Below are 26,214 nucleotides of genomic sequence, written 5' to 3' on the forward strand. Positions count from 1 at the left end.
CAAAAAGAGACTAGGGATGACATGATTATGGTCTTCCAATAATTGAGGGGCTGTCACAGAGGAGATCAACCTATTTTACAAACCACCTGAGGGTAAGACATAAAGTAACAGATGAAAGCTGATCAATTTACATACAGCTAAGGAGAAATTTTCTGCCTTTGACAACAATTAACCAATGGAATGGTTTGCTTCCAAAAATTGTGAATGCTCCATCATTGAAGGTTTTAAGAAGAAATTGGATAGTCATTTGTCTGAAATGGTATATACAGTATGTTTCCTGTTTGAGCAGGGGATTGAACAAGAAGATTCCAAGATCTCTTCCAATTGTTATTCTGTACTCTAAGCAGGATTCCCTTTGCAGAGAACTCATGATTCAAACTTTACATACTATCTGGTTTAACAAGTAGCTACACCCAATGAGAGGTAATGTTATAAAAAGCAGACAGGGCTGGGCAGTTGATATTTCCTATTTTCCAGTTGAAATAACATACATAATAAAAATAGAAAAAAAATCTTCATAATTTGTTCCTTAGATTGTACTGCCCACTTCCCCCAGATTTCCTAGTCTTTCTTGCCAGCTTAAAAAGATCCATTTGGTATTCATAACCATGGAATCTTCATCAAATTGACTCAAATTTGAAATTAACAGGTTGATATGTGCCCTTTTCCAGATAAAATAATAGTCCTCGGCTGCTTGACTAATGCTATAAAATACTCTGTTTTGATTTTCAAATTTGAAAACTATTGTACCATAAATATTTATGGCAAAACATCTTCCCTCCCATATACCTAATTTTTAAAATGAAAATAAATTTGTGAAATATGTTTTTTGATATAAAGTGTATGATTTAAATTGGAATATATACTAAGACTTTTGTAAATGCAGCAGGGGGAATGATGGCTCAATAGTTAAAGAAGCTGAGCTTGTCAGCTGGAGAGCCGGCAGCCTGGGTTCAACATCCAAGTTCCACATAACAGGGTGAACTTCCATTACCTGCCCCAGCTCTTGCCCACCTAGAAGTTTGAAAACATGCAAATGCAATTAGATTAATGTCCCACCTCGGTGTGAAGGTAATAGTGTTCTGTGCATCTTTGGCATGTAGCCATACTGGCCACATTACCATGAATATTGTCTTTGGACTATGCTGGCACCCTTGCCAAGAAGCTGAGATGAACACAATGCCCTAGAGTTGGACACGACTGACTTTACCTTTACGTTACTCTATATGCACTTCTTCAGAATAATAAGCAATGACAAGGATGACTTGATATATCAGCAAGCATAAATGATTAAGGGTGTTTAAAAAGCATAAAAGCAGCATTGCCATAATAGGAATGTTATGTAACTGGAAAGAAGTTACTAATTGTTTTTCAATTAAAAAGCTAAGTATCAAGGCAGCACTGAAACGATACATTTCAATAAATACATTAAATAACTTATTTTATAATAGCTTCTTGTAATCTTTTGACTTCCTATGATTTTGATTACATCAAGCTAGCCATACTTTTATTTTCCCCATATATTTTATTAGTAAATAAAAGGATATGTTTGCAGTAATTCTTTTTTTATTTTAATTGGAAAATTGTTAAACTATCAACTTCTGCAGATTGTCTATTTTCTTAGGAATTAATTGCTTGCCTTATTTCATTTTCAATAACTGAGCAAATAGCATGTTGTCAAAATGTTACATGTGAGTATATCATTTTCAGCAAAATGAATCATAACTGTGTGGGTGTAAAGTTATATCAGCCAATTATAAATCATAGAAATTTGAAAATATAAAAGGCACAAAGAAACTAGGAACGCTTCTTGTTTCTATACCTACTTCTCACTATATTCTTCAGTGCTCTGTCTATGGCCACACATGAAATTAGGGCTTGAATGAGTGCAGGGGCTAGCAGGGGCTGATAAAGTATTCTTGACACTCTGAATGGAATGCCTCCTGCTCTTCCTACGTTCCAGCCCTCTTCGTTCATTGGAACCAAGACTAGTTCTTCTTCTGTCTTTGCAGGCAATAGGAAGAGGTTCTCCACTATCATCACCATCTTCATGTCTCAATGTCATCTAAAAAAAATGAAAGGGAAAGTGCAGGGAATAATGCATATTGATTTATATATTTGTTTTGTCCCACAAAGACATCTCAAAATGTCTTTTTATGATTGTTCTTTATCAAGGCTTTGATAATCTGGATTTTGCAGGACAAAAGATTTCAGATGCTTTTTATACATGTTGAAGAATCAATCTGTCTATGTAGAAATTCCAGATATAACATACGCTTCATCTTCTATGTTCACACAAGAAAAATGCCCCCTGAACCCTCAGACTGAAAGTAAAAATAATAATGAGATTTTAAGTGCAACTCTCATCCAAAATATTGTTCCTTGTTATGCACTCTTGGCATGAAAAATAAAGATAGATGCTGAAATTTCAAAGAAGAATGAAGAGATGTATTTGTGGAAGATCAAAAAGGCAATGTGAGAGGGGACTTTCTGTTGTACCTAATCCCTATCAGCCTGTTCTTCATGATATTATTGAAATAGCATCTCTCCCTCCTATGACTCTAGATACCATCCTTTCATAGCAGAGGGGCCAAACTGTACCCAGAAAAAAATAATGGTATTATTTTATTAATTTCCAGCTACTGGGAATTAAAACCTTTTGCTGTCAACAGGGTTTAGACAATTATAGTCTCCATCAGCTAAAAGGAGAAGTTAAAACTACTGTGAAAATTTGAACAAATAGCATTCATGGTGAAATTTACTACACAGAAAATAAATCTAAATGTATTTATTTCTGTTCCTTTACCTGCCTCTCAAAGACCAACCCACATCCACATTGTGGGATGTGGAAACAGGAAAAAGCAAGGAATTGCAAGGAGTGGGCCAAGTATAGCATTGCCTTGTGACACAGGACCTTTACAGCAGCCATGAAGGCTATCCTGGGTCTCCCCAGGCTTAGCTAAAGGGGCTCTAGTGAAATTGCAACAAAATCATAACAAGATGCAAATAGACTGATGAAATCAAAAATTACAACAGCAATATTGAAGTATTAAGATATAGAATAGACAGAAAAAAAGAGCTATTTTGAACACAGCTGGCGTGGGGAATAAAACAGAAGAAACTGTAGATATTATGGAAAAACAGGGTTCAAGATAATGGGACTATCCGATATAAGATGTAAAGGGCATGGCAGTAAGAAAGTTTTCAGAGGATACTTGTTTATTTACCCTGGAGGGGCTACAGCAAAGAATGGAATGGGATTCTTGATATATCCAGACATAGCAAAATGCATACTAGATATCAGTAACTGTTAAGATAAAATAATGAATAATGAAAATCAAGAGAGAACAACAAATTGAAACATACGTACAATTACATGCCCCATGCAATGATAATTACATAGAGGGACAAATGGATGAGTTCTTGAATTAACTATCTTAAGAGATAGAGAAAATGGAAGCTAACAGTATGGTGTATGTAATGGGAAATTTCAACGGTAGAGTAGGTACTAACATAAAAGAGTATGAACAGTTCATTGGCTCACCTGCTGTTAAAATAGTGAAAGGAACCAGAATGGGCAAACGATACTGGACTTATGCAGTCAACACCATCTTTTTATTATTAATACATTTTTGAATTCCGAAACTCGCAATACTATGCATGGTATAAATGGCATGACATCATCACTAAAAACCAGATAGATCACATATTAACAAGTGTAAAAAGAAGAGTCAGAATATTCGATGCAAAAGCAATCTCCAATGGACTATGTGACACCTATAATAAGATCGTAGAGCTAACAGCAAGACGTTACAACTTTAATATTAACAGGAAAAAACCAAATAAAAACCAGGAATTAATTAAGATTGCAAAAGTTAAACTAGAAGTAGTAGAAAGTTACAACAAAATGTGGAAACAACATTTTGCCCATTATTACCGGTGGTGGGAAATCTGGAGGATAAGTATACAAAACTATCTAGCTTAACATTGTGAAAAAGGAAAAAGGCAAAATAGGACCAAACACACTGCATGGTGGTGTGATAAAGTTAAAGAAGAAGTAAAGTTGGAAAAAAAGGTTATATAATTGTTGGATAAAATCAAGAAGATTATATAAATTATAGATTTCAGACTATCAGGATAACTGAGAAGGCAAAACAAAAATCCTATGTGTGCTTTGGAAAAACATTGAGATCAGCCTGTAGAAAGTTTTTCAAAGTAGTAAAAAATATATGGAAAAAATGGGACAATTATAGCCTCACAGAGATAATCAGACAAGAAGGAAAGGTAACTAACAGAGCCATCAGAAATCATAGAAAGATGGAGAGAATATTTCAAAGAGCTCCTCAAACTCCTAGAACAATATCATGAAGAAGCAACCCAAAACCACAAAACAATAGCGTTAGAGCCAGAAATACTAATAGATAAAGAAACAAGGATAGTTAAAAAGTGATGTAAATACAAAGTATCAGGAATTTAACAGAAATAATTCAAGTCATGGGGAAAAGCAGTATCAGATGATTACATAGTCTTTAATGCAGAACACAACTAATGTACTTGCTGATTGGTAATAAGCAAATAAAATCATTGTGGAAAAACAAAGGGAGCAAATGAGAATGCACACACTATTGGGGGCATCTCACTCTTGAGCCAGTAGAGCAGCAGTCCCCAACCTTTCTGGCTTTGTGGACTGATGGCGGGGGAAGAGGGTGGTTTGGTGTGCACATGTGCCAGTTGTGTAAATGCAGCTTTGAGTATTCATGTGCCGTTTGTGCTGCCTGGTTCTCAACAGGCCACAGCCCAGTACTAGGTTGCAGTCTGGAGGTTCAGAATCCTTGATGTAGGGAAAATGTCCACCAATATAATAGAAACGAAATTAACATGAATTATGAAACTATAAACAGATGGGTTTTAGAAGAAACAGAAAGTGCATAGATGCATTTTTTGTAATTAAAAAATTAATATAAAAGAATATGTAATAAAATAAGAATTTCTTTGTTGCATTTGTAGACCAAGAGAAAGAATTTCAATAGAGCGGATAGGAAATTACTATGGCAAACTCTGTCCAATATGGAGTAAGTAAACATGCAAAAGTTTATATAGTGATTGCAGAAGTGTAGTTAGAACAAATCATGGATCCCTTCATAGAAATGGCTGGAATAAAACAGGGATATGTACTACCACCACTATTGTTTATCACTTATATTGACAGCATAAGCAAAGAACCCACCCCTGATGTGAAGCACTTTACAAGCAGATCCTTTTCTTAATGCTGTATGTTATAATTTGTTATTAGTTATAAAACTACTGTACTGCATCAATTTTATAGTTATCAGTATTAATCTAGTTCAATTGGGTCACACAGTTAAATAAATACACTTGCTTACATTTTGGTATTATCCCTGCCTAGTAAAAATGCATTTTACAATAAACTATACTACCATGTTTCTGTATCTGTAGTGCATATGCATATCTTTGCCTTTCCAAATAAAAATAAATAGGCAAGTAGTACTATAGATGTACTTTTCTTGCAAACATTATGAAATATTCCCAAGCTGTAAAGGAGAAGGACATTTTATATTATTACCTCATAAATGTTGAATTGCTCTACTAAGTCCAAATCTGATCCTTTCTTGTTCAGATGCTTCCGGGAAATAATTTCCATCCCCAGCTCTTCTAGACAGTCAATAACATCATAAAAAGAATCTTGATCTGGCAAGCCAGATAATGTCTGAAAGTAAAAATGGAATTATTTTAATTTTTTGTTTTGAAGAGAATATCAAGTGCGACTTAAGTGTCAGTCCTATGTATTGCTTGATATATGCCACCAATGTCTTTTGGGGTAACTTTGGAGAATGGAAAGTTAATGGGATGATATAAATCATAGGAACAAAGGAAGAAAAATTATTTCAACATGTAAGAAACTGAATGTACAATTGAAGTCAGCCTTTTTTTCAGATTTGATTGACAATCAGATTGAAAAATTATAACTTTGTTTTTATATATGACAATAGCAGGAAGGCTTCTTTATATACATAGATGGGAAAAAAATCACATATACCCAAAATGGAAGAATCGATGGTAAAATTAATGGAGTATGAAGATAAGGCGAAATTGACTGCTTTGATGACTATTATTTATTTATTTGGGTTTCCACTTGAAAACCACTTTTTTTATTTGAAACATTTTTTTTAATTTTCAGTTTTGATAATAGTGGTGGTGACAGAAGTATTGCTTGTTATGCTTTATTGTAGTTCAAAGGGCATTATCCTATCAAAAAAGTTAGAAATTATCTTTTTCTATAGCTTTTTTTCTTTTTTCTTTGCAGTTTCCAGCATGCATGCATGCATGCATGCACAAAGACCAGCAGGGTGCACCGAAAACTGGTAAAGTGTCAATGAAGCACCCCACAGCCCGCCACCAAGAAAAAGCCAGTGCAGCCACCCCCCCACTTCTGCAAAGGGAATCTGGCTGGTGCACCTCTTACCCCCCTGCGATGGATTCAGTCCTGCACAACCTGCCGCCCCAGAAGAAGAGCAGCAGCAACAGTGGCAGTTGCAGGGTAAGGGGCAGGAGCGACCAGCAAGCTGGGCCCTCAGCAGCATCTCCATATGTGAGGAGCTGTGCTATCCTCTGGCCCTCCAGGGGCAGCTTGCCTGTCTGAAGGTGGCTTCTCCTCCAGCATTCCAGGAGAAAGGGCGGAGGGTCAGTGGTGGTTCTCGCGCTGCTGCTTCTGGCTGGGATGCTGGAGGAGCTGCCATTGGGGAGATGAGTGCCCCAGGAGGGTCGGAGGAGAGCACAGCTCCTCACGTATGGAGACGTCACTCAGGGCCCGGCTCGCCGGTTGGGGAGTGGCTGCAGGGGCCAGCCGGTTGCTCCTCTCCCTCACCCTGCAGCTGCTGCTGCTCTTCTGGGGCACCTGAGCCAGCCAGGTGCTCCAGACCATGGATGTGCATCAGTGCCGGTGGACTGGAGCAGTGCAAAAAGCCTGCTTGGACGGGAAGACCTGGCCCACCCATCCTGGTCGACAGCTCTGCTCTCCTAGGAAACGACCATCGAGATCCCCTCCCCACGACTTTTGGCACACAAGCTGTTGCCTGTTGATCTCCTGGATTCTAGCCAACTGGTCCTCATGTGTGCAGGAGCACCGAAAACCTCTGCAGTTGCCTGGTGCATATGCGCATGGGTGGAAAATGATCTTCCAGTTTCCGGCATGCACATGCGCACTGGCCACCAGGTCTTCGCCTGTGAATGCATGCCAGAAACTGGAAGACCAGGTGGCTGGCGCACATGTGCACTCACAGTTTAGGGAACAAACAGGGTGAACTTGAAGCACTAGTACACAAGGGCAGATATGACATTGTTGCTATTACTAAATATTGGTGGGATTAAATTCATGACTGGGATGAAAGGATTCAAACTATTGAAAGGAAATATACCTAACAAGAGAGGAGGTGGAGTTGCATTATATGTAAGAGATCATTACATCTCTACAGAAATCCACAAAACATATGGGTCAATATAAAAAAAGGAAAATGACACTGCCACCCAACTAAGCAGAAGAAAGTTTTGCAAACTAATCAACACATATACACATATTTTCTTTAAAACATAGAGTATTCTTCACCATATTTAAAAAAAAAGGTTATAAAACATAAAGACAATATAGGTGAGAAAGCAGTAGATTTGTCCATCAGTGCAGTTAGAGGCATACCTATGTCTGACTAAAATCATGTGGTTGGAATTCTTCTGGGTTGTTCTTGTTTATTAATTGACTCTTTGTCACAGCATATAATACATAGTCTAGAAGAATCTTGATGCATTATCAAAGGAAGAAAGCATTTTTAAAAATCCATTCCGATATTAATCTCTCTGTTGACTTTAAAATAAATTTCTAATTATAACTTTAATACACAGAAAACTCTGCATATATTTGAATACATGCATGTCAAATTACGACAAACCTTATTTATTAAAGTCATTGCATAAACTAGTAATTCTGTATCAAGTCCATCCTTTTCCTCCAAAATCTCCATGACACTGGACCATAGCTTGAAACCTGAACAAAGAAAAGTAATATTATAAAGAAGAATTTAATTTATCTGTATCAGCTATTTTTTTTAAAAAAAATACTTAGCAGAGAAAACACATAATGGATTAATATTTAAAACAGTCTAATTACATATATTATTTGTGAAAGTAAAACATGGTTGAGTTCAATATGCTTAGTACTGAAATCCATAATGTATTCCTTCTGCTTCTTCCTAAAATGTACCAGCTTATACCTGCTTGCTCAAATGTCTTACTTCATAGTCTCAAACTAACAAATGGTTATGGGAATGAGAGGCAAATATAATTTGCATTCTTATAGAAGTAGACCTCAATTTACAAACACAATGTCGACTGAAATCTCAATCACTGAGAGAAGTGGTTGTTAAATGAGATGCCCACATGATTGCTTCATTCAACGAATGCAATTCTGGCTCTCCCAGTGGCAGTTGTTAAACAATCACATGGGATATTAAAGGATCACGTAGGAAAATCTGCCATCATCCCAGACAAATGGTTATCCAATCTTTTCTTGATTCCTTCAGTGATGGGCATCTATAACTTCTGGAGGTTAAGCATTCCATTGATTATTTTTTCTTATTGTCAGAAAATTTCTCCTTAATTCTAGGTTGAATCTCTCTTTGATAAGCTTCCATTTGTTGCTTCCTATCTTACTCTCAGGTGCTTTGAAGAATAAGTTGACCACTTCTTCTCTGTAACAGTCCCTCAAACATAGAAGACTGCTATAAAATCACCTTAGTCCTTTTCTTCATTAGATTAGATGTACATAGTTCCGGCAACCATTCATCATATATATTAGCTTCCAGTTCTCTAACAATCTTTGTTGTTCTTCTCTGCACCGTCTCTAAAGTCTCAACAATGGTTTGTATCATGGTGACCAAAGCTGGATGCTTTATTCCAACTGTGGTCTTACCAGTGCTAACATATCATATGATCTTGAAACTATCCTTCTGTTAATGCAGCCAAGAACTGCATTGACTTTTTTGGCACATGCAGCATACTGCTAGTTCATACTTACATAATTGTCCACCTAGAACCCTCTCACAGTTATCACTGTTGATCCAGGTATTACCTATTCTATACATGTGTATTTGGTTTTCCTTGCCTAAGTATTTTCGTACCACTGAATTATATTTTTGGGGATAGGGTCCACAGAGTTCAAGACTGCGAAGAACCGAAAGTTTTGGCTATCCTCCCCCACTCCAGCTTGAAGTTGTCTGCAAATTTGTTGAATTCCCCTTCTATCACCTCATCTAAACTATTTATAAAGATGATGGATACTGGGCCTAAGGTAGAAGCTTGGTATATTCCACTTCATGCTTCCCTGTATGTAGTAGATGTGGCTTCATTGAAAAATAAACATTGAGTGCAGTTGGTCAACCAATTATAAATTCATCTGCTGGTGACACTGTCGCTTTCACATTATTCTGTCTTACCAAGAAATAGGCTGTGGATAAGCCTTGGAAATTTAATTTTTTGAAGTTGTTTAATGAAGAGGGGGCAGTAGTTTCACCATCAAAGATTCCAAATTTTAAAAATGATTGGGTTGAATCAATTGCCAATTGCTCTGGGGTAAAGCAAACTCAGATTTTACTCCTTTTTTGTTGATGTTATTGTTCGCACATTTGAGTCAGTGTTGACTTTTGTGATTGTCTGATTAGTCCCTGCAATTTTCTTGGCAGGATTTCAAAACTGATTTGCCACTACCTCCTTCCACTGCTGAGAGAAAGTGACTGGTTCAAGATCACTCAACTGGCTTTGTGCCTAAGGCAGGACTAGAACTCAAGGTTTCCCTGTTTGGAGCTAAGCGCTTTAACCATCACAACAAAGTGTCTTTCTTTAACTGCTACAAAAGTTTTAATTTAGCCAAATTTTAATGCAATTAACAACTAAAGAAAAACATATTGTTTCCACTCAGAAATGTCCATCCCTAATCTTTCATAAAGTAGTTTTCAGGCAGCATTTAATTGTCTTTGTTTTTACAGACTTTGAAACATTGAGAACACAAAGAGATTCCCCATGAGAATAATCCTCTAACTGACTTGTAAAAAGAGTTAAAGAACATTTAATTCATGTATCTTTTGAATTTCAGAAGATTTAAAAAAAATCCTGATGCCCTTCTACAGGATAAAAATAAAATATATTTTCCATTAGGACCACTATTCATGCCTTTAGTACAAATTGTTGTATTTGTTTGATCATTTTAGAAAACAACAACAGCAAAAATATAAGCAGCTTCTCTTAGGAAATTCCTGATTCTAAAGATGCCATCCCTTTATTGCATTGGGCATCTTTCATAACTCTTGAAGATGAAATGATAGGATATCAGCATTTGTACAATTTTCTTGATAACTAATCAAGATTGTATGTTACTATGTATGCTGCTGGATTGAGAAAAATTCAAAACAATCCTTCCAGAAAAACATCAGCAATATGATGGGATCATTATAAGAATGAAGGAGAGTAGTATTTGCCTTTGGTTCCAAGAGATTGGAAATGGTATAAGATAAATGAAAAATCCACTTTTACTTCATATTACTTCACATGTAGAGTAGATTTGGTCTAGTGATTAAGGTACCAGGCTAGAAAGTAGGAAAATATGAAGTCATTTAGCCATGGTTGAGTTAAGAGGGAATGACTGGCCAGAAGTAAGCAGTTGGCTTTGGGCCAGTTACTCTCTCTCAACCTAACCCATGGTTGTTATTATGTGGAAAATAGAAAGAGGAAGATATGCTGGATATGTTTGCTGCCTTGAATTATTTGTAAACATAATAAAAGTGTGATACAAATAAGTAAGTGAGTGAGTGAGTGAGTGAGTGAGTGAGTGAGTGAGTGAGTGAATGAATATTTAAATAAACCTTTGCAGAGTTAGACAACAGACTTGATCCTACTGAACTGGGAAATCAAACAAGTTTGGAAGTCTCTGTAGATGGATGCCAAATTTCTTATACAATGAATTAATTCAAACACATTCTAACCAGTTCTATATAGAGCCTGAAAGTATTACAACTGTCTTCTCATCTTTGAGCTACCTGGCAATCCTTCAGTCATCCAGCACACCAGTTCACGGTTGCTTATAGCATGCCAAAATAACCCCTTTTGCAGAATATTCATTACAATTGTTTCAAGGGAGATCAAACCAATGCTGTTGTATAACATAATGTATTGGAGTCAATGACTAATTGCTCTTTTGCTTTAATAAATAATTCACATATTTTCCATCCCTCTCAATCTACACCTCCATTTTAATCATTCTTTTCAACAATTTTATCTTAAAACCAATGAATTCTATAAACATCTGGATTTGACTTTGAATGATAATGTACAGTTTATGAAAGGATATTAAGTTTATTGATTAGTTTGGGGCATCTTTTCTCAAGTTTAACCAAAGGAAAATATCTAATGACCCCCACACACTATTTTTGTAGTGTAAGTATTTTTTAACAAATAGACTATCCACAATTATTTTCCCTCTTTTTAGAAGAATAATGACTCACCCCTTTTTGCATCAACAGTAGCCACTGCTTCAATAAGAAGAGATGAATTGGATTCAGTATACTCCACAAAAACAAGGAGCAATTTCAATGCTGTCTTTACAACCAGGCGAAACTGCAAGGGAAGAAACAGCTATTCATAAATCAAACTGTAAAATTTGCAGAATGGTTGTTTCTTTTTACTGCAATGCAGGCTAATCCTATGTGGAAATAAATCATTGCAGAAGCAGCAGCATTATCCCTAAGTCATTGATTGAAGCAAAATATGCTTCATCTTCTAAATTAAATGTCAAAGTAGAACAAAAAGCAAATCCATAAAACATGTACAAATAGAACTGGTTAGTCTAGCCTAGTTCCTCACTCTTTTTAATCACTCTTTAGGTGCTATCTAAACACCTTTAATTACTGATGCCATAATTTAAACCAGAGACTTAAAACATGTGGTCTGAAACTAATTCTATTTCCACCCTCCTAAAACATATGGACCTTCTTTATCCTGAGTCATAATTATTATTTTAAATGATTCACAGAATCAATTTGTTGGGCTCAAGAATCAAACTGCCTCATATCAGAAGTTGAATACATAAATGGATGAGTCACACTCTGAAACACTCTATATAAAATAACAGAAACCTCCAGTACAAAAGTTTTCCAAATTCTAGTACTAGCTTTCAGTATCAGTCCAATGGATCGGAGCAAGCCATTTTGGAACAGAATAATGAAAAATATTAGAACTCTAGCTACTGAATCAGCTGCAGGACATGCTATATTTTGCTTGACAAATTGTCTGTTTTTAAAAAACTATTTATCTCCTGTCCTCAAAAAAAGATAGGAATAATAGTATTTTACCATACATACTTTTTGAAAATGTATTTTTATTGCTTTTAAAAAATAGCAGAAACCAAAGGGGAAAAAACAAATTACAAAGATAAATAATGCAAATACATACAAAAACTACTTATTAAAATGCTTTAAAATGAAAAAATAATACAAAAAAAGAAACATAGTGCACCATTATAACAAATAACAATTACAATTCTACATATAATTATCTTATATGAACATTATTCATATATTTCTAATCCATTTATACAATTCCCATTGTTTTGTAACCTACTGTATTTTGAGTAAATGTGTTCCATATTTCATTTTACCTGAAAGCAATGACCTGACTGCATTATATTAAATGTTAAACTAATGAACAGTTCTTTGATTGTTCCTCTTTCTAAAAGGGAATAAAATCTTGTAGTGTTTTACTGGTTCTTAAATAAAACTACAAATTTCTATATCACTATTATATTGTAAGAATTAAAAAGGCAACAGAAAGGGTCTGAAATATCCCCTTCACTACAATTTCCAACCATAATTAAAACTGAATAAAAACTTCTAAATAGACTTTTTCCTTAATAGCAATTATTTATATCTAAAGCATTGTTGATTTCAGGAGGCAAAAATATACTATGTATGTATGATAATTGGTTGGATAAAAATACTAGCAAGAGGCTGCTTAAATGTCCTTGATCCTTTTGATATTTCCTGGAATACATAGTAGTACTTCAGGGACACATTCCCTTTACTCTGGTGCATGGCTCTTTGTGTTATACTGTAAGTTTAATCCAGATCCTCTTTTTGCTGTAGAAATAAAGACTTTAGTCATTTTATTGAAGCAAGATTGCTAGAATATGTGAACTGAAGTTGGGAATCATAAATCTAATAATACTAGTTCCAAACTTTAATTTGAGGTCAAGTGTCAAATTAAAGTTTGGAATATTCAGGACCACTGGAATTTTAGAAAGATTTAAATTGATAGAATATCTATTTCTAGAGAATTCTGTTTTGGTAGAAACAGATGATATTCTAATTTAGAATTGCATTAGATTTTCTGTGTGGTTGTAAGTCTAATCATCTTTTATTTTCTTGTTCAAATTCAGAAACTATATCTATTGTGTAACTTCCATTTTTTTAAATGCTCAGTTATCATTAACATATAAAAATTGCTGAAAAACTCTGGAAAAAACCCCTACTCACCTTGTGTTATCTATTTTTGTATTTATCTTTTAATTTTTAAATATATTTTCCTCTATAATTGTGGTTATATTTAAAGGTGATCTTGAATATAAAGACAAGGTGATCAATTCCTAATTAATTAATAGAAGGTGTTGAAGCCACAGGAACCCTGGGGGCAAGTGATCATGCAATATTGGAATTCAACATTATGCAAACATAAGTAGTAGAACAAAGTGAAACTAGAGTCTTGGACTTTAAGAGAGCTAATTCCAATAAACTTAGAGAGAACTTGGGAAAAATTCCATGGATGAGAATCCTCAAGGGGAAAACAACTCAAGAAACTTGGGAAATTTTGAAAAATGAGATTACAAAAGTCTAGCACAATACCATTGAGAAAGAAAAATAACAGCTCCCAAAAGAAACCAGCATGGCTGCATAAAGAACTCTGACAAATTGAAAGACAAAAAAGTTAAGTATAAAAAGTGGAAAGAGGGGGACATAACTAAGGCAGAATATCAGCTAATAGCCCAAGCCTGTAAAGATGAAGTAAGGAAAGCTAAGAAAGAAAGGCTTGCCACAAAAGTAAAAAATAACAAAAAAAGCTTCTTCCAACATGTTAAAAACAAGAAAAAAGTTAAGGAAACAATTGGTCCATTGCTGGGAGAAAGTGGCAAGAAGGTGACAAGCAACAGGGAGAAAGCACTTTCTCCCAGCAATGGACCAATTTAACTCATGTTTTGCACCTGCCTTTACACAAAGGAATAAAACAGTCGAACCTATCAAAAACAGTACCACAAAAGTCAGATTAGGAACACAAGTTGAAATAGGGAAGAAAATGGTAAGTGAGCACCTGTTTACCCTAGACGAGTTCAAACCCCTAGGACTGGACGGATTACACCCCAGGGTTCTGAAGGAACTAGCAGACGAGAGCTCAGAACCACTGAACTATATCTTTCAGAGATCCTGGAGCACAGGGGAACTATCAGAGGACTGGAAAAGAGCTGATGTGGTTCCCATCTTCAAAAAAGGGAAAAAAAACAGATCCAGGAAACTACAGACCTATCAGCCTGACCTCAATACCAGGAAAGATTCTGGAAAAAATAATCAAGCAACAAATGCATTCTTTGATAATGTGACAACATTAGTGGACCAGAGGAATGCCGTCGATATAATTTACTTGGACTTCAGTAAGGCATTTGATAAGGTAGACCATAACCTACTACTAGATAAAGTAGAAGAATGTGGGTTAGACAGCATTACCACCATCTGGATTTGTAACTGGCTGACCAACGGCACTCAATGTGTAGTCCTCAATGGAACTGCATCTTCATGGAGGGAAGTATGCAGTGGAGTACCCAAGGCTCTGTTTTGGGCCCAGTATTCTTCAACATCTTCATCAATGATTTGGATGAGGGAATAAATGGGGAACTCATCAAATTTGCAGATGACACCAAGCTGGCAGGATTAGCCAACACTCCAGAAAATAGGCTAAAGATACAGAAGGATCTTGACAAACTTGAACATTGGGCACTATCTAATAAAATGAAATTCAATGGTGAAAAGAGTAAGGTTCTATATTTAGGCAAGAAAAATGAAATGCACAGGTATAGTATAGGGGGTACCTTGCTCAACAGTAGTAACTGTGAAAGGGATCTTGGAGTCCTAATGGACAACCATTTAAATATGAGACAGCAGTGTGCAGCAACTGCCAAAAAAGCCAATACAGTTCTAGGCTGCATAAATAGAGGGATAGAATCAAGATCACGTGAAGTGTTAATACCGCTTATAATGCCTTGGTAAGGCCATACTTGGAATACTGCATTCAGTTTTGGTCACCACGATGTAGAAAAGATGTGGAGACTCTAGAAAGAGTGCAGAGAAGAGCAACAAAGATGATTAGGGGACTGGAGACTAAAACATATGAAGAACTGTTGCAGGAACTGGGTATGTCTAGTCTAGAAAGAAGGACTAGGGGAAACATGATAGCAGTGTTCCAATATCTCAGGGGTTGCCACAAAGAGGGAGTCAAACTATTTTCTAAGGCACCTGAGGGTAGAACAAGAAGCAACGGGTAGAAACTAATCAAGGAGAGAAGCAATTTAGAACTGAGGAGAAATTTCCTGACAGTACAATTAATCAGTGGAACAGCTTGCCTCCAGAAGTTGTGAATACCCCAACACTGGAAGTCTTTAAGAAGATGTTGGATAACCATTTGTCTGAAATGGTGTAGGGTTTCCTGTCCAGGCAGGGGGTTGGACTAGAAGACCTCCAAGGTCCCTTCCAACCCTGCTATTGTATTGTAATTCACAGAAATAGGGTATTTTCCATAATGAAATGTGCCCTATATATCAAGAGTTAAATAAATGAATGACTAAATACCCAGATTTTAAATGATGTAATGCATAATTTTAAAAAGTATAAAATATGTTCAAAAAGAAGCAAATAAATTGTAGAAAGTATGAATTATTCAGGCTAAGAAGGGGAATGAATGTGGAAAAGTAAATTTAAGTATCAAGACCCAAATTTTGTTAGCAACATAAAGATATGCAGTGTGTTATACAAATGATGGTTTTAAGTAGCTAAGAAATTGGGAAAACTCTAAAACAGAATGCTCACTAATTGTTTTTTGCTAGCTGGAAAGCACTAGTACAGATATGGCTCAGAACTACTGTATATTAAAAATAAAATCTGTAGTAAAAATTTCTGAAAAGAAACCATTCTTACCTTAGACCCAATTAGTATGTACAGCCACTGGATGGTTTCATTGTGATTTATTACTCCATTCATCCCATCAACATACAGCATAATTTGTCCCAGTGCTAAGGAAATAAAAAAGATTTTTTTATTTAGCAATTTGCTGTTACAAGCAAAAATCATACAATTACCAAATGTGAATTAAAAGGGGTCACTGAGTTGATCAAGAGCCAAACTTTGATCAGACTGAAATTGAAGTTTTTCCACAACCTAAATACATTTTCTCCTGTTGGCACATAGTAGCCCTTTATATACAAGCATTCATTTAATGACCATATGAATTTACAATGGCACTGAAAAATGTGACTTACGACTGTTTTTCACACTAACAACCATTGCAGCATCACTATGGTGACCTGATTAAAATTTGGACACTTGGTAACTGGCATGTATTTATGACGATTAGTGTCCTGGGGTTATGTGATTAACTTTCGTGAACTTCTGGCAAAGTAGAAGTCATGTTCACTTAATAATCATGTTACTAACTTAACAATTGCAGTGATTCATTTAACAATGATGGCAAGGGTTCATAAAATGAGAAAATTTACTTAACAACTATTTTGCTTAGTAATGGAAATTTTGAGCTCTATTTTGATTATAAGTCAAGGTCTACCTATAGAACTATTGTTATAATAAGGTATAATGGGAGACCTCCAGAAAATATCACATTAAGTGTTGGGACAAATTTTTTCTCCTGTTGATGGTTGACTTTGCCACCAAAACCAGTCCTTTGGCAGTGCGCTCTCTAGATTTTAAAAGGCGCAAATTACAATTTTGTCTACATACTTTTTAGTGATTTCATATGCATCTTTTAGCGCCCTGCACACAACAGGCCAGGTAGTTTGAAGAGATTTAATTCATTCTTCTAGTGAAGTGGTTTGGCGGTTCAGCTGACGCTGTTCTGGTATGGCTGCAAAGTCTTGGCTTCAGAATGGTGTGAATTCAGTACTGCTATGCAATTTCTGCAATGGCAGGATGTTAGATATCCTGGTAATGTTAGGTATCCTATTGGTAATTGATGTAACATCTAAGGTACTGCTCCACACGCATTTGTACACTTACATTCTCCATTCATTTAAGGGCACTATGAGGAGTTAAGCCCCTGAGTAGATCTCAATAGTTTGAGAAATTCTTGCCAGAATCATGAAGTGAATTGGACATGCCTGTCCGAAATGATTCGGTCTAGGATCCTGTGAAGCCTGTAGATGTCCTGCATGAAGAGCTTTGCCAGAGTACATGCAGAGGGGATTTGGGAGCAAACCCCAATGTGTACTTGTTTAGAGAAGAGGTCAATGACAACCCAGATCATTGTGTTCCCAGAAGTTTCTGCCAGCTCAATCATGAAATCCATGGAGATTTCTTTAGAGGATGCCATGGGATTGCTGACTGGTTGTAGTAACCCAGGTAATTTTCCAGAACAGTCTTTTCCTGCTGCACACACCAGGCAGTTAGCAACCTATCACTCTAAGTTCTTCTCTATGTTCTTCTCCACTTCACCAGAATTTATGTCTTATTTACAGTTCGCTATAGGATGGGTAGCCATTGGCTTTCAGACATGCAGTGTTGGTTTCCCACCCAAGCGAGGCCATCACAAAAAGTAAAGTTTAATTGCTGGTGGGTAAAGCAACCATTCCTGATTAAGTTCATTTTCAGAGCATGTACAAGATCATCGCCTACTTTAGGCACCATTTTGGTCAGTGATCTTGAGGATCTGGAACTTGGAAAAAGCATCTGCCAAGAAATTCTTCTCCTGGATAAATAGCATAGGATGAAATTGAAATGGTTGAAATACTATGTCCATTGGAGTTATTTTGGAGATTATTTTGGAACGTTCAATGTGTTTTTAACATTTCTATGTTTTTATGGTTCATACACACTGCAAAAGGGATTTTGCTACCTTCAAAAAAAAATGCCTCTAGGTGCAGAAGTATCCACTGCACTGGATAGGCCTCCTTTTCCCAAACTGCCCAGCTGCACTTTGCATTTGAGAGCTTTTGGGAGGTGTAACACAAGTCTGCAGGGTTACTTAATAAAGAACTGAAGGAGAACAGTCCCCCTACTACATCACTGTCACCTGCCTGGATAACAAAAGATGTGTTGGGGTCCGGGTGCTTAAGAATAGGTTCAGCAGTGTTTAAGTTTTGTTAAATTTGAATAAGCGTTTAAGTTTCTCAAAAGTTGTTTGGGATTCCATGGACCATTTAAGTGGTTGACTTGGTTTTGGTTTCCCCTCCCCATTGATTTTCAGTAGATTGGTGATCGGGAGGGCTATTGGGCGAAAGACAGAATAAATTGTTGGTAAAAGTTAGCTAAGCCGAGGAGCTCTGCAGTTGGTTCTAGATGCATGGGGTTTCCCATTTTATTAAGGCTCTTGTTCTCAGAGTCCATTTCTTTATTTGAAATAAAGTAAAAGGTAAAGGTTTTCCTCGCACATATGTGCTAGTCGTTCCCAACTCTAGGGGATGGTGCTCATCTCTCTTTCAAAGCTGAAGAGCAAGCACTGTCCAAAGACATATCTGTGGTCATACGGCTGGCATGACTAAACTCTAAAGGCACATGGAACGCTGTTACCTTCCCATCGAAGGTGGTCCCTATTTTTCTATTACATTTTTTACGTGCTTTCGAACTAGAAAGCACGTAAATTATGCTTCTGCTAGATTGGCAAAAGCTGGTAAAAGTAATGGGAGCTCACTCTGTTACATAGTGCTAGGGATTTGAACTGCCGACCTGCCAACCTTTCTGATTGACAAGCTCAGCGTCTTAGCCACTGAGCCACCGCATCTCTCATGTGAAATATGGTAGCCGAAATCGTCTATTTTGGTTTATGGAACTCACACTTTGAAAGTTTCATGTAGTTGTGTGGCACTTAGTTTTTCCAGTACTGCTCTAACTAGTTTCACATGTTCTTTGCGAGTCTCCATATGAATAAAAATTTAATCTAAGTAGACTAGAACTGCCTTGTACAAATGTTCATGCAAAACTTCATTAATCCGTTGCATCAACATGGCTGTCATGGCTCCATCAGATACGAGTGAGGAGGAGGAATTAGAACCAGGACTGTCTGACAAGGATGGCACATCTCTCTTGGAATGTTTGGAGAGGCCAGGGGCTAAAATGATGCTGTACCAGGCCCCTCAGGCATTGGGGGAGAGGACAATACTGTCCTAGACCCCTTAGGCAACCAGATGGAGAGCTGCCTGCCCTCACAGACACAGGGGAGGATCAGCTGCAGACTGACAATGGTGCTGATTGGCAGCAGGTCCTCTCTATGAGAAACAACTGCCTCCCCCATTCAATTCAAGAGCACAGAGAGTAGAGTGGAGGCAAGCTCAAAGGAGATCTGTGAGGCTGCTTGGGAGAAGTTTGCCCCACTCTGCTTCACAAGGAACATGTGACTTAAGCACAAGCAGGGTGAGTTTGTCTTTGTCGGGAACAATCGTTTGCTTTGGCGTACACCACCCCCTAGCTTTGGAAAAATTCAGCCTTGAGTCACGTTTCTTCCTCTGTCTTGCAGTCTGCCTTGAGGATTTGCTTTACCTTATGGACTTGCCTTTGGCTTTGTGCATGTGACTTACTCTGTGCACCTATCTTTGCCCTTGACTCTGGATCTTGCCTCATGAGTTTGCATCTTCTCTTTGGACTTCTTCTTTGCCTTTGTGAATGGTTTTGTTGTTTATTGGCTTTTGTTTGTGGGACTGAGGATCGCTGCCTTCAGGGAAGTGTGGGGTGCAACTTTACCAGCCATTGTAGGGCCATTTGTTGTGGCATTTAGCAGAGCAATGCTTACTTCTGCCTAGACGATCTTAGTCATAACAACGGCAGAAGCACCCAACAGTCCAAATGGGAGGACTCAGAATTGAAAACATCCAAGGGGACAATTAAATGCAGTTCATCATTTATCCCTCCTCTTTGATATGCATGCAGTAATAAGCTTCTCTCAAATATAGCTTGGTAAATATTTCCACTCTGCACTAGATAAGCTAACATGTCCTTCATTAGTAGCAGCGGATACACGTTTTTCATGCAGATTGCATTGAGCCCACGATAGTCCGCACATAAAAGCAGGGAGCTGTCTTTCTTTTCCCATAACAGCACAGAGCTGCCATATGCGACTTTGAGGGTCGAATAAAACTCCTGGCTAAGTTCTTATCTATGAACACTCTCAGTTCTTCTAGTTCTTCTTGATGTCATGGAGTAGCGCTTTGGTTTGGGTAATTTGGCCCCAGGTAGAATATCAATGTGTAGTCTATGGGCTGTTGGGGTGGAAGCACATGCGAGTCCTGTCACTAAAGACTTCTTGCAGGTGACCCTGACAACACAGATAAACCTCCAGGACACACTAAAAGAACGCAAATGATCAGATGTCTGCAAGGAATATAAATCCTTCCATTCCCCACCATCCCGACAGAGATGAGAAGTGAAATGTCTTCAAAGAAAAACATGAAAGTCCAGTCCACATATCTTTAGTGCAGAGGTGGGTTCCTACCAGTTAGCACCTATTCAGTAGAACCGGTTTGTCAAATCTACCGAGCTGGTTAGAAGAGGTTCCACCAATGGACCCGGAAAGCAGGCCACACCTACAGAAGAGGTTCCAAATTTTTTTTGAAACCCACCACTGGTCCTTGGATATGATTATTCTACACTATCATGCTCATATTTATAAAACTCAGTGCCTCTGTGAAAGGTAAGGATGACTACTGGTGCAATCAAAACATTGCGTGTGTTGAAGTTGTTTTAACGCAAACCAAAGATGCCTTTTAAAAAACAAGTTTACATCATATTCTTATGCATGCCAGTGCTGTGTGTGAGGTAATTTAAGGTGGTTCTGACAAGTGTTGTCGGCATCTTCATATCCGGTCACATGGGTGGCAAGCCACTCCCACAAAGGAGGCCACACCCACAGAGTAGGTTCGAACAATTTTTGAAACCCACCACTGGTTTAGTGGTTAAAATATTAGGCTAGAAACTGGGAGATTGTGAATTCTAGTAATGCCTTGCACAAGGCCAGCTGGGTGACTTTAGACCAGTCATGTTTGCTTAAAGTTTCTTCTTCGAAGAAGGCAAAGGCAAACTACTTTCAAAAATCCAGGAAAATTACAGAAAACTACAGAAACTGGTCCAGGCAGCTGCTAGGAGACAAAACTTACTCAAATGTGCACACACAAACACACACACAAACACAAAGGTATGCATACTGGGCGCAATGAAAAAAATTATACAGATAAAGCATTTTTCTAAGGAATAGAAAAATATGAGGAAAATTAAAGGGATAAAAGCCATTCTGAGAAATCAGAGATGAAATTCTTTTGAAAGAAAAAATTGGAAATTATCAGAATAAATTGTCGGGAAAAGACAAGAGAAAAATATAAAGGATAATTATTATTCTAAAAATAGTAGCAATGGCATATTGAACTGGCTACAATTATAGTTTACAATGAAACTAAACAGATAAGAGAGCAATAGAAGATGAGTTGTTACGTGAAACATACATAGCTAGTACGATTAAGTTTCTGTACCTCTCAAGATGTAATTCTGGTAGTTCTGGTCTGCCTCAGCTCCCACTTTTATTAAACAAGCCAGGCCTTCTGCTACAACAAATTCATGAACCAAATCCTTGTCATCCTGTGAGGGAGAGGACAAGGGGAAAAAAGACAAATGATACATTTTGTAACATGCTGAAAATAAAGTAGCAGTGGTTTTCTCCATTCAGTCATGTACAACTCTTGGTGACTTTATAGGCAAGTGTTCTTCACGCTTTCTTACCAAACACAGCTTCTTTCAGTTGTTTGTATCAGCTTTGATGGTATCAAGCCAGCATGTTCTTTGCTTGCTCCTTTTTCTTGTTTTACTAAGCACATACAGCCTGCCCCCCTTTAGTAACTGTTTGTGGCTATGGCAGTGATGAAAAAGCAATTTTACAACCAATCCTTGCATTTATAACTTTTTCAGTTCCGTAAAGCAAAGAAAAGCGGGCGTAGGATCATAAGCACAGTTGTGGTTTATTTAACAGATTGCTTCATTTAACAACTGTTGGTACCAATTATGGTTATTAAATGAAGACTAATTTTTGGATTAAAAAACTATTCTATATTGATATAACCACTCTTCAAAAAACCATTCACCCACAAACAAGGATGAAAAAGATTTTTGGCCTCCAAGAATGTTTTAGAAGATGTATCATAATCTAAATGGCATCAATTGTGTCCCTTTCATTCTTCCTTTCCCTAACTACAAATGCTGTAGATCAGCAATCCCCCCAACCTTTTTGGCACTAGGGACTGATTTTTGTGGAAGACATTTTTTTCCACAGACCAAGGGGGAAGGGAGGAGGAGCATGCAACCTACATCCCTCACACACACAGTTTACAGTACGGTTCACGCTCCTACAAGAATATACGGCCTGATGAGGTGAGCCGAGAGGGTAATGCTGGGGAGCAGCTGCAAATATAGATGAAGCTTTGATTGCTCACTCGCATGCTGTTCATCTCCGGTTGTGTGCCCTGGTTCCTAGCAGGTCATGGACCAATACCAGTCCATGGCCCAGGGCCTCCTGCTTTAGACAAAATGAAAAAGCTTTATCATTTTTCTCCTTATCCTCATCCTCAGGCATAGATTTTTACTCACTCTGCTCTCCTTCATATGATTTTTCTTCCTAGAATTTGGTAAAAACTAAACCACCTTCTGCATCACTTAGACTGATTTTCCAGTCTAAATCTTCCTACCCATAATGACAACTAAACATATATTAAAAATAATTTAAATAAATTTTGTAGATTGAGGGACTGGCAAAGAGTAATTGCAACTCTCCTTTCTATTTTTCACAGTAACTTTATTTCCAATTTCCAATTATTTTCTTTCTTGCTCTACTTTCCATACCATAAAACACAAAAGCAAGCTACCGTATTTTTCAGAGTATAAGATGCACCTTTTTTCCCTAAAAAAGAGGGTGAAAATCTGGGTATGTCTTATACTCTGAATGTAGCTCTACCAACACGCTCCATGCATCACATTTTCAGATGGTTCCAGGCCGGGGGGGGGGGGGGGGAGGAAATCCTCACTTCCACATGGAGCCTGATTCCCATGGAATTGTGTTCAAAGCCTTTTCAACAAAAGCATTTTTGGGTGGCAGCACCACAATCCCCTATCCGATTCCAAAAAGGGCACTGCGGAGGCAGATTGTATCCCTGCAGCTTAGAACCGCTTGTTACCTGAAATGCTCTTCTTCCTCCCAGGACACTAGGTTGGGAAGTTAAAACCTGGAATGGGATACAATTAAGCTCCTGAGATCACTTTGCCAAAAATGCTGTTATCGCAATCTCTGCCACCTGGAACTGCCCGAGAAGGGGCAGGTTGAAGTGGGATCTGCAGAGATCACTGTAACAGCATTTTTGGGTGGCAGCGCAGCAATCCAAAGCCAAAGCTTTTGAATCAAGCTTGATTGTACCCCATTTCAGGTTCTTAACTTCCCAATCTAGAGTCCTGAGAAATTTAGGGCCTCTGAGGCACCTCTCATTTGCAGGAGGAGGAGGGCAGCATACACAAAAGCCTCTGAGTAACTGGGAAAGAAAGCCGTGCTTGGAACTGCTGAAAACCACTGCCCGAAAAGCCCTTTTTCTCCTTCCTCCTTTCCTAACATTTTAAAAGCCTGATCACCTTCCCAAGGGCACTACAATCCTCACAAAAGTGGGGGAAGGGAGAAACAAAGGGGACAAGAGACCTTGCAGAGACAAGTGATTCCCTATGAATCCAGGGAAAGGGACCCCTTAAGGAGGAAAACAGCCACCTTCTTCCCCTCGGATTTGCACCCTCTGGTTCCTCGGCAACCCTGCTACCAAGCTTCTACTGGCTGAAACTCAGCATTTGTTTTGGTTTTTTACATCTCACTTTCACGTGTTTCTGCCGTACTTCCTCAGGACTCCAGCTTACAGAATGAGGCAGGCGGAAGAAAAGCAAAGATAAGAAGCCATGAGCTAAAATCACAGGCAGGTTGGGGAAAGGGGGGGGAAAGAGGAAGGGGGTTGAGAGAGAGGAAACGCCAAGCTTATCCTTGCCACTCCCAAGGAGCTTGCACGCCACCTCACAAGAGCACCTGATTTAAGTTTTATGCCACAAAAGTTTAGCTCATGTAGAGGAGAGAGGATTTAAGGAGAGGAGGAAATGGTTGTGGGAGGCAATGTTAACCAACGCATTGTTATTGTAAATGCCTTTGTACGGAAGGGCCTGGGTCCCCACGGCAGGTGCCCCTCCAAGAGGGCTTCAGTGATCCCAAGTGCCACCAGTGCTGGGCCAGCTTCTTCAAGCAGCCAAGTCCGTCTTGTCCCCGTGAAAATCATCCCCCACCCCAAACACTTCAATTAAATCCATGTAGGGTGATAGGGTTTGTTGTAAATGGCTAAAAAAAAATCTGTACTGCTCATTATCAAAATCTGAGTGGAAGTGAGGATCTCCATCACCTGGAACCACCAGAAAATGCGAGGCACACAGGCAGTGATGGTCTGTGGCAATCCCTGCAACCTAGAACAGCTGGTTGTGGGTATTCCACCCTTCAATCAGCTGCTCCTCCTGAATCAGGTTGCTGAACCTTGCTAGGCCATTTGCTGTTTGCTGCAAGGACACTAGCCAGATTACTACCAATGAATGCTGGTAGGCAGAAGCAGAAACTTTTTTTCCTGTTTTCCTACCCAAAAATTAGGGTGCATCTTATTATACTCCAAAAATATGGTAATTTCTTTTCTCATTTTCAGATTGATTAAAATGTAGAAAGTGACAGCTACGCAATGAAGAAATATTGTGAGAAAGAACTGCACCATTTTAGATTGGAACTCTTGTATCTGGCAACAAATTACAACAAAATGAAAGCAGGGAGATAAAAGAAAACCATCTAAATTTTTGCATTTCAAATATAGCAGTTTTGGTAAATATATTCTGATTTTAAGAACGAAAGTAAAGGTTCCCCCTATCCAGTAGTTTCCAACTCTAGAGGTTGGTGCTCTTAGCTGAGGGACCCAGCTTTGTCTGAAGACAAAACATGATTATATGCTGAGGTGCACAGATAATTGTTACCTTCCCACCAAAGTGACATCTATTTAATCTACTTGCATTTCCATGCTTTCGAATTGCTAGCTGGGGAGGAATGTGGCAAGTAATGAGAGCTCACCCTGTCATGTAGCACTCAGGTCTTTAACAGCTGAGACATCATGTTAGGAATATAATCTAACGGTTGGGTTGCCAATATATAAATCATGTGACAATGTTGTACCTGTTTCTTTAAACCATACTGTAAAATGTGATTGGTTGCTGTTTTCCTCAAGCAGCCATAAGAGGGAGCCAGAATGACTGTTAGCTCTCTGTTTCATTAGATGCTGGGCTGATCTGATCTGAGTGTTTTGGAAATTGGCTGTTAGAAAGTCCCATGAGCTATTGTAAATTTTGTAACTGTTAGCAAACTTTGAGTACCGAACTGATTATATGTTACTGGACTATGTTATTTGGATTATCCCTTAACTGAAAGACATTGATGACTGACTGTCTTATCCGTGTACGACTTGGACTGTTTGATGGACTCTGATACCTCTATTTCCACAAAAGTAAAAGTCTATTTAATCTGCAGTGTCTCTGTATGCTGGTTTGTGTGTTCTCCAACACAACTCTCACAATGCTTTGCTGAACGTACTCACTCTCCCAACGGGGCGCTTACCTAACACATCACATGTTTTTAAGATTTTAAGAATACAAACTTGTTTTCACTTTTGGATTTTGAAAAATTCACATTGTCTCTTCTATTTCTTTATTAAATTTATATAATCACTTATCTCACATATATGACTTAAATAATACACAATAAAACAATAAAAAGTATGATAAAAATTAAACAATTTAAATGGATAAAAAG

The 26,214-nt window shown here is 37.9% G+C and overlaps 1 protein-coding gene across 1 annotated transcript in view; it reads right to left on the reverse strand.

Annotated features, from left to right (window-relative positions):
- FHOD3 (formin homology 2 domain containing 3) overlaps positions 1–26,214 on the reverse strand; it is a 285,174-nt gene that overhangs the window by 127,881 nt on the left and 131,079 nt on the right. Inside the window, exons 5-10 of the mRNA XM_032237770.1 lie at positions 21,839–21,944; positions 16,293–16,387; positions 11,565–11,676; positions 7,962–8,056; positions 5,585–5,728; positions 1,827–2,065 (exon numbers count right to left, since the gene is read on the reverse strand). Coding sequence (XP_032093661.1) covers positions 1,827–2,065; positions 5,585–5,728; positions 7,962–8,056; positions 11,565–11,676; positions 16,293–16,387; positions 21,839–21,944 — 791 coding nt within the window. The remainder of the gene's footprint in view (positions 1–1,826; positions 2,066–5,584; positions 5,729–7,961; positions 8,057–11,564; positions 11,677–16,292; positions 16,388–21,838; positions 21,945–26,214) is intronic.

The sequence above is a fragment of the Thamnophis elegans genome, chromosome Z (assembly GCF_009769535.1).
Source record: "Thamnophis elegans isolate rThaEle1 chromosome Z, rThaEle1.pri, whole genome shotgun sequence".
Classification (NCBI taxonomy): domain Eukaryota; kingdom Metazoa; phylum Chordata; class Lepidosauria; order Squamata; family Colubridae; genus Thamnophis; species Thamnophis elegans.